The 9,816-nt window shown below is 40.4% G+C and overlaps 1 protein-coding gene across 1 annotated transcript; it reads left to right on the top strand.

The window, feature by feature from the left end:
• The first annotated feature begins 226 nt into the window (after nt 1-226).
• Nucleotides 227-8,704, top strand: prr15la (proline rich 15 like a). The gene is made up of 2 exons (XM_060902632.1): nt 227-427; nt 8,295-8,704. Exon 2 carries the CDS (start codon nt 8,314-8,316, stop codon nt 8,632-8,634), a length of 321 nt encoding a protein of 106 aa, XP_060758615.1. The 5' UTR covers nt 227-427; nt 8,295-8,313; the 3' UTR covers nt 8,635-8,704.
• The last annotated feature ends 1,112 nt before the right edge of the window (nt 8,705-9,816 follow it).

Below are 9,816 nucleotides of genomic sequence, written 5' to 3' on the forward strand. Positions count from 1 at the left end.
GTGCAGGTGGAACAGACGTACTGAGTGTATATTTAGGTACAGATGTGACTCATTTAGTTTTTGTGTAGTTCTGTCTTCATTTGCTGTCATGTATTTACTCAAGCACAAGTAGGAGGAGGGACCTCCTTGGCTTGCTGTCAATGATCGTGTGTGTGTGTGTGTGTGAGATACAGTAGGAGGAGTGTGCACCTGTTAGTTAAGCTGCACCTGGTTGTCAGAGAGTAAAGTATACACGACGTCTGACAGAGAATAAGAGAGACAGGGAGAGGAAAAGGTGAGAAAAAAAAGATTTCAGGTCATCAACACAGGGCAATGCTCTCACTCAGTAGATCGGACTTTAAACAGCATCGAGAGGACTAAACTAAAGGCCAGTAACCTCTGGAGGGACAGCAACTACAGCCTCTGTGACGCATTTTCACTTGCACAGGTGAGAGACACTTTCTGCAAGCATCCCTCAACGAAAACCATTCAGCCCAAGGTTATTATTCACTCCACTCTCCTGTTTGTATGCACTAAATGACCAGGTTTAAATAAATAATAGACCTAATCCTAAATTTCCTTGATATATAATATATAATGCTGACATATAAGCTGCTCCTCTGATGAACTTTGGTCAAAGAGACGCCTTGATCATACATTAACCACCAAGAGTAAGTCTTTAACTTTACGAAATACGGTACAGAGCCATCCCTCATGAAATGAGGCCTACGTGTCCTGAAAATGAGCCCAAGCAGGACTACTTTTCAAACTTAATTAGAATGACGTCATTCAAATAGAATCGATGAACCAAATCTACATGTGTGAAAAATGCCAACCCAAATGGTGTGGTGTGGCAGCGCAGGCCTGTCTGGCTGTCTACACCATGCCCAGTGGTTTTGGATGGGAAATGAAATCCAAAGCTAGATAGGTTCATTTTTATTTTTAAGTATACTTATTATTTGAAAATGTTCTGCTTCGTTATGTATCAATGCATTATCATGAAGCACGTTCTGAGTAATTTTTTTCAACTCTGCCGTAAGGATAATTCTAGCTTTGAACAAAATGACACAATTGTTTGACAGAAGAAAAAAAAATCCTGCTTTAGCCCAGCATTTTATTCACATCCAAAAACCTCGCCAAAGATTCATATTCAAATAAGAGGTAAATCTCTTCTGTGCCATTATACAGGCCAACAAGGCTGCTTTTGATCTCCTCTAAACACTCGCTTTTCATTTCATTCCTTCACAATCTCTTTCTCCTGCCCCACATTTAGTAAATATTTGAAGTAAGTATATCTCTCCAGAGATAAGACGTGCACAGGAGAACAGAAGAAAGCCTATATGTTTATAGACTTTGTAAAACGGTGCCTTTTTCAAAGCTTCAACCTCTTGACTGAACCCAGATTAAGATTTGCTCTTCTTTGCTCTTCTTGTTGAGGATTTTTTTTTCTTTTTTTCAATCTAATACAGTCTTCTTGGGCTAACATGAACTCGCCTCTTGTTTCATTTTTAAATCTGTACCTCTACCCAATGGAAGGCTTATGTTATTCAATACAGAAGTACTTTATCATCCAGCAGGCACTTTTTATATTACCAAAGACTTTTTTTATGATAACCAGCACATTAGTAATACAGCGATGGCACTGTTTTTGCTGTAAAGTTTATAGAGTAGTGCAGGATGGCTGTGCGCCCTGGGAAGCCTTGTTTTTATTGGATTTGCATGATTAGTTAGATCGGAAAGCGTGATTGGACGGTATAATGCCATCGAAACTGGAGCACGGAAACAATTGTCTCTTATCGTAATCTTTTATCAGAACAATTGAATGAAATCGCAATTTTGCCATCTTTCATTGTCACGTTCCAATTTTTAATCTGAATTAGGCAACAGTCTTTATATAATCTTCATACCTGTCCTGTCCACGCAACACAGACGTTCTTGTGTTACAAACATCAAAACACTCACTTTTCACTTTTGTGTTGCTCGTATTGTACCAGAGCAACTCAACTGCTGATCTAACATGGCTGTGTTAATTAAATATTAAAGTTGATTCAAGGTCAGCATTCTTCTTCGACGCGAACATGCCCTCCGTCCTCGGGATCAGGTGGAGTGTATGGTTTTTCTCCATATACACCATATATTCTGATGTATTTTGTGTAAACCTTGCTTTCTTAATTCCTCAAACCAACACGTCACATAGCACCTCAATGAAAAACTCAAACATGCACAGATGCTTGTTAGCAATGTTATTCACAGTAGCTGATCTGTCATAGGTCTAAATAATGAATAAGCTGATATATTTTACATTAAATGAATTTTGGTCAGGTGACTGGCCGGATGGCTATAATTTAACTTGAGAAATCATCGTACTGTATCTGTGATTAAAAACCTGTTTATAGCTTCCTACTGGATCACATTATCTTGACCAAAACTGATATGTTATTTATTATGTGATCTGGGAAACGTTATCAGGATGCAGCGTCTATCAATATTGAATATGTTACAGTTGTGGCGTGACGTAGTGTTCTCATTATAGTGTCCTCTCATCATGCATAATTCCATGTACATATTCATACATTCACATATTCACAAATGTCAACTTGATATACTGTATAAAAACCCATATGTATGTATGTATTATTGATATCAGCTTCGTCCACCAGAAGCTCTTAAGAAATCGGGCCACTATGCCATGATGGACTGTCACAAATGAATAATTTGAGAGCTAGAATAATTATCATTGAGAAAATGAAAAAATTTAGGGATATTTTGACTAAACCAATCATGCTAATGTAAGGGAAAAGAAACCCTCAATAACTAAAAATCTGATAAACATCATGAAAATATATGGAAATGTTGAAATGTCTGACTAAGTGAAATATGAATGATGCAACCATATGAAACGGATAATAAACTCCACTGATTCACCAGTTCTAACTCGCCAAGATAACCAAGATTCCCAGGTACATTGTCTGTGTAACCAAATTCACATGGACAACTGTCGTTTCCCCTGTGAAAACAGTCCCCGTGGAAATTCTGGGGGATTTGATGAGATAATAATAATAAAAGAGACGCCATGAGAAAACATCGGATTATGAAAGCTAATATAACTTGCTCCTGGTTTCGAAGAGGTCGACCTTTGGTTTCTGTCTATTCCTAAACATGAAAGGCCAAAAGTCCAAGCCTCCTGAGAGACCATGGATATTAGCATACAGTATGGAAATCACCACGCTGTTGCTGCGCAACCAACCATAGCAAGTCCACTCCTTTTCTTTGAATAGACACAGGTACAATGCTGCAGCTTTATCTCTCTGTGTGTATGTGTGCGAGAGACAAGGTGTGTTTGCTTTTTTCTGTGCTTTTATTACAGCCCTAACAAACTCCCCAGCAACAGGCTCTCTCCTCTGGTAACATGATTAACCACTGACCCAGCCTGGCCCATGCCCGGTGAAACCTATTCACATGACCAGCAGGCAGAAGAAACCACTACAAAGGGCAGGATGAATCAGAGTATAGACCACATGTACACCCAGTATTCAGCAATATTCAGTATCCCATCAGGGACTGATTCAGTTTCTGTTTGTTTATCGTTTCCCATCTTCGCTACAGATATATGAGAATGATCAGGATGTCTTGATTTTATATTCATTTACATAGTTTGTTTTAGTATTATTCAGTAGTATACAATAAAATATTTAGAAAATGACAGCACTATGCTGAGATTAAAGGGCCAGGCTACAGTAGTACAAGTTACAGTAAAAGCCACCAAGCACATATTCTACTAACATCTACGTTCCATCAATGTATTTCGCATTCTGTTAGCATGTAGCTATGAAATTTGAGTCCGATAACTTGAGATCTCCTGATAGCATAGCTCTGCCATATGGCACCGATTGAATTGCAATGAAAAATTCAACAGCGCCATCACCCACATCAGTGTCAGTCTCCGAGATCTCAGTTTACACACGACAGCTTTGCACACCATGACAGTTTCCTGATAGCTCACTTCCATAAACAGTAGCTGGTTGAGCTTTGAACTCAGTAAGACATCATGAGTGAGTCAGTTACTTGAGCACAGAATTGCCAGTGGAGGTAGAAAGCAAACTTAATGTCATCCTAATGATCCTATCTGTTAATAATAATAATAGTCCATTGTCCATAACTGCTTATCCTGTGTAGGGTTGTGGGCAAACTGAAGCCTATCCCAGCTGACTATGGGTGAGAGGTGGGGTACACCCTGGACAAGTTGCCAGGTCATTGCAGGGCTGATACACAGAGACAAACAACCATTCACACTCACATTCACACCTACGGTCAATTTAGAGCCACCAATTAGCCTAACCTGCATGTCTTTGGACTGTGGAGGAAACCAGAGCACCCGGAGGAAACCCACGCAGACACGGGGAGAACATGCAAACTCCACACAGAAAGACCTCTGTCAGCCATTGGGCTCGAACCCAAAACCTTCTTGCTGTGAGGTGACAGTGCTAACCACTACACTACCGTGCCACATAATAATAATAATAAACAACGGCTGCACGGTGGTGTAGTGGTTAGCACTGTCACCTCACAGCAAGAAGGTCCTGGGTTCAAGCCCAGCAGCCGGCGAGGGCCTTTCTGTGTGGAGTTTGTATGTTCTCCCCGTGTCCGCATGGGTTTCCTCCAGGTGCTCTGGTTTCCCCCAAAGACATGCAGGTTAGGCTAATTGGTGGCTCTAAACTGACCATAGGTGTGAATGAGAGTGTGAATGGTTGTTTGTCTCTGTGTATCAGCCCTGCGGTGACCTGGCGACTTGTCCAGGGTGTACCCCACCTCTCGCCCATAGTCAGCTGGGGTAGGCTCCAGCTTGCCCACGACCCTGTAGAACAGGATAAGTGGCTACAGATAATGGATGGATGGATAATAAACAACTTTAATTGGCACAGGGTTTCAAAAGCTGACACTAATTTCCATGAAAGCTGTGTCTAACATAAATATAAATGAATGGCAAATATATAATTACAAATAGAATAAATAAAAATATGATAATGTGGATAAAAATATTAAAACTTATAGCGATTTGTATTGACAATGGAAACTTTAAGAAATAGCGTGAAAATTATAATCACGTAGAGGTCTGAGTACATTGGACAAATGGACAAATACATTGGACATTGGACAAATTTGTTCACCTGTTTTAGCAACACTTAAGTATCGCTGCTGCTTTGACTGCCAGTTATATATATAAAACTATAAATATTTGGCCATCTGACATTTCATCAGGTTGCCATTCAGAATCCCTTTATAGTTGTAGAGTTTGTATAAAAACACGAAGGAAACTCATTTCACCTCTTATGGACTTCACGGTCTACTCCATGACAGACTCATAAATACAAGGGCATTAAAGTTTCCCTTTATGACATCCATCTATACTACTAAAGGAAGGCTGTCTGTCTCTCTGTCTGTTCACCTGTGCAACTCGACAAGGCTGGACGCACATACTCCATACTTTGCACATAGATTTGTGACATCCCAGAGGGGCCCAAGACAACATTTTTGATTTTCCAAAACATCGGATTAGTGCTAATCCAGCACCCTGTTCATTTCCTGTAGGCTACATGCTCACGCTAACACACTATGCGCAGCCTCAATGGCGAATCCCCTCCCCGACTCGCCTGAGAGTTTTGATTGTAAGGGAGCTCGCAATCAGTGCTCCTCACCGAAGACTTCCGCTAGGGCCGTTTTTACGTCACTGAGGAGACGCGGGCAGCGATTTACATCATTTTAGCAGAACACAGTGACATACAGTGGATATAAAAATTGTACACACCCCGTTAAAATGATTGGTTTTTCTGATGAGAAAAATGAGACCATGATAAATAATTTCAAAACTTTTTCCACCTTTAATGTGACCTATAACCTGTACAATTCAATTGAAAAACAAACAAATCTGTTGGGGGAAAAACATAAAAAATAAAAAATGTACAATAAGCTGGTTGCATAAGTGTGCACACCCTTAAACTAATACTTTGTTGAAGCACCTTTTGATTTATTTACAGCATTCAGTCTTTGTGGGTTGGAGTCTGTCAGCGTGCCACATCTAGACTTGTCAATATATGCCCACTCTTCCTTGCAAAAGTGCTCCAAATCTGTCAGATTGCGAGGGCATCTCTTGTGCACAGCCCTCTTCAGGTAACTCCACAGATTTTCTATTGGATTTAGGTCTGGGCTCTGGCTGCGCCATTCCAAAACTTTTTTGGGGTCACTGTCATGCTGAAAGATGAAATTCCTCTTCATCTTCAGCTTTCTAGCAGATACCTGAAGCTTTTTGGGCCAAAATTGACTGGTATTTAGAACTGTTCATAATTCCCTCCACCTTGACTAAAGCCCCTGTTCCAGATGAAGAAAAACAACCCCAAAACCATGATGCTGCCACCACCATGATTCACCGTGGGTATGGTGTTCTTTTGGTGATGTGCAGTGTTGTTTTTGCACCAAACATACCTTTTGGAATTGTGGCCAAAAAGTTCAACCTTGGTTTCATCAGACCATAACACATTTTCCCACATAGTTTTGGGAGAGTTGATGTTTTTTTTTTTGCAAAATTTAGCCAGGCCTGGATGTTTTTATTTGACCCTACCTCATAGTCCAGACATATGGAGAATACAGGAGATTGTTGTTACATGTAGTCCACAACCAGTACTTGCCAGAAATTCCTGCAGCTCCTTCAGTGTTGCTGTAGGCCTCTTGGCAGCCTCCCTGACCTGTTTTCATCTTGTCTTTTCATCAGTTTTGGAGGGACGTCCAGTTCTCGGTAACGTCACTGTTGTCCCATATTTTCTCCACTTCTTGATGACGGTCTTCACTGTGCTCCATGGTATATCTAATGCCGTGGAAATGTTTTTGTACCCTTCTCCTGACTGATACCTTTCAACAATGAGATCCCTTTGATGCTTTGTAAGCTCTCTGTGAACCCTGGCTTTTGCTGGAGGATGGAACTGAGTAAATGTCTGAACTTTATTTGGGGTTAATCAGAGTCATTTTAATTGATGGCAAGTGTGAACCCCAAAAGACTGAATGCTGTAATTAAATCAAAAGATGCTTCAACAAAGTATTAGCTTATGGGTGTGCACACTTATGCAACCAGCTTATTGTACATTTTTTATTCTTTGTTTTTCCCCCTCACAGATTTGTTTGTTTTTCAATCGAACTGTACAGGTTATAGGTCACATTAAAAGTGTGAAAAGTTTTGAAATTATTTATTGTGGTCTCATTTTTTTTACATCAGAAAAACCTGTCATTTTAACAGGGTGTGTACACTTTTTATATCCACTGTATATATCACGTGTCCACTCAACTCTCCACTGGGCCATTCAGAGGAAATCAGGTTCACAGGCAATAACTACGAGTTTAATTATGATATTTAGGGCATTCATTTGAGTGCACATATCATTGAAAGTGGGAATGTTGCCACTGGTGCACTTGCTGAAAAGATTTCTCACTAGAAATCTTGTGATGAGGAAGTGTTTTTGCATCATAAAACACCTGAGCCTATCATGTTCCAGTATGCAAATCCAGGTCATGCAACAGCAGTTCACCAGGAGAGAAGAAGACCGACCGGGAATCTTGTCAAGGTATAAGATTTGACCTGCGTTCCTGGTAGCTCTAATATCATTTTTTTGTACAAGGAACCACCACATTGTGAAGTTTATGATTCAAAATAGAAAATTAGGATCATTAAAGCGGACGGTACAGTGGTGTCGTGGTTAGCACTGTCGCCTCACAGCAAGAAGGCCCTGGGTTCGAGCCCAGCGGCCGGCGACGGCCTTTCTGTGCGGAGTTTGCATGTTCTCCCCGTGTCTGCGTGGGTTTCCTCTGGGTGTTCCGGTTCCCCCACAGTCCAAAGACATGCAGGTTAGGCTAATTGGTGGCTCTAAATTGACTGTAGGTGTGAATGTGAGTGTGAATGGTTGTTTGTCTATATGTGTCAGCCCTGTGATGACCTGGTGACTTGTCCAGGGTGTACCCCGCCTTTCGCCCATAGTCAGCTGGGATAGGCTCCAGCTTGCCTGCAACCCTGTAGAACAGGATAAGTGGCTACAGATAATGGATGGATGGATGGATGGATGGATGGATGGATGGATGGATGGATCATTAAAGCAAGTTTTGCATCACCTCCACTCCTTAACAATGACACTTTCTTTCTATTTAAGCAACAGTTTCGTCAATTCATCCACTAACTCTGGGAGGGTAAACAAAAGCATCTCTGACTTCCTCTCTCTCTCTCTCTCTCTCTCTCTCTCTCTCACCATTCCTCCACCTTCTCTTCTTCCCTACAGGGCTCATCTCTCCTTAGCCATGGCAACGGCTGAGCCAGCCCCTGCCTGGTGGAAGCTGACCTTCCTCCGCAAGAAGAAATCTGAGGCCAAGGAGTTGTATGAGGTACCTGAGGAGTACAGTAGTAATGCTGATACAGCAACCGGGACGCCTGACGACAGCCAGTTCAACGCTCGCCTTGAACGCATTGTGGACAAAACAGCCACAAAAGGACGACATGTTAAAGTCTCCCACTCAGGCCGCTTCAAGGAGAAAAAGCGCATCCGGGCAACATTAGCTGAAAACCCGGAATTGTTCCCCAACCAAGACACTTGCCATGGGAACCAGAGCCCAGGGAATTAAAGGCTGGGATGTCAATCTGTGCATCTTCGATTTATTCACATACATATGCAAATACATTTGAAATTCAATAGTTTTTAAGGGCTGAATTAATTTAGGCATCAAGTAAATCAAGTGAAACATGTTACTGTCTTGATTGCATTTGTCCAGAGTCAATAAAATGTGGTTTCTCTGTATAGTCCAGTAGAATTGTTACTGATCTTTTTTTAAATCATCAGTACAGCATCATCACATCTGAACATGGGTCTGATGGTTCTAAGGTCCTCATGTTTAGTCCTGTTCAGTTGTATTTGGACCTTCAGCTGTTCCACCTAAGAAAGCTGGCGACTTTCTGACAAAGTGGTTTTTAGAGTATGTGCATTTGGTTTTATTATGGAAAGCAATATGTTTGAATTTTGTACTCTTGTTGATTGTTGGATGGTTACTGGTTTTTTTTCCACTGGTGTTGAGATTCAGGCACTACTAGCCAGCAGCTGGAAAAAAAAATTGCGATGAGTTTACTGAACAAGAATTCAATACATTCTCACATTTCTGACTGAGCTCTTGACCTCTGGTTACTAATAGTACAGAGTGAAGTATTTGCAATTTAATCAGCGTGCACAGGCATGTAAAGACAACTAAGCAGTTTGCACGGTGTACTGATTTCTATCCACATCCTTTTATTTCAGAGAATCTATAATGCGTGTTTTCCTTGTTTTTATTTTATTTTAATTTTGTCTTTAAAAAAAAAAAACATTTTTTAAAAGTCCAGGTATAATAACCTCAGTGCCTTATGATCAGAGTTACATTTCTTCTTTCCCTGTACACCACTTATCACTTTGCTGAATATCTTTCTGTTTTAAACTGCATTTGTTTACTGAACTATCCTAGGAAAATTATATTGAATTCCTCATATGTTTTTAATTAAACTGTAAAAATGTTTTACAGCAAAATTTATTTGATTTGAGCAAATACTATTTTAAAATATTATCCAAAGAAAAATGTTTTAATATAATATTTAATAAAATTTTTTTTCCAATATTTTGTGCTCCTTTGTAATCTCTGTGTGTGTGTGTGTGTGTGTGTGTGTGTGTTTTTCCAATATTTTGTGCTCCTTTGTAATCTGTGTGTGTGTGTGTGTGTGTGTGTGTGTGTGTGTGTGTGTGTGTGTGTGTGTGTGTGAGAAATGTTCTCACAATCATTCAG

This window comes from Neoarius graeffei, chromosome 20 (assembly GCF_027579695.1).
Source record: "Neoarius graeffei isolate fNeoGra1 chromosome 20, fNeoGra1.pri, whole genome shotgun sequence".
Lineage (NCBI taxonomy): Eukaryota > Metazoa > Chordata > Actinopteri > Siluriformes > Ariidae > Neoarius > Neoarius graeffei.

Coding starts and splice junctions, on each gene's coding strand:
- prr15la (XM_060902632.1), top strand. CDS start 8,314: ATGGCAACGGCTGAGCCAGCCCCTGCCTGGTGGAAGCTGACCTTCCTC.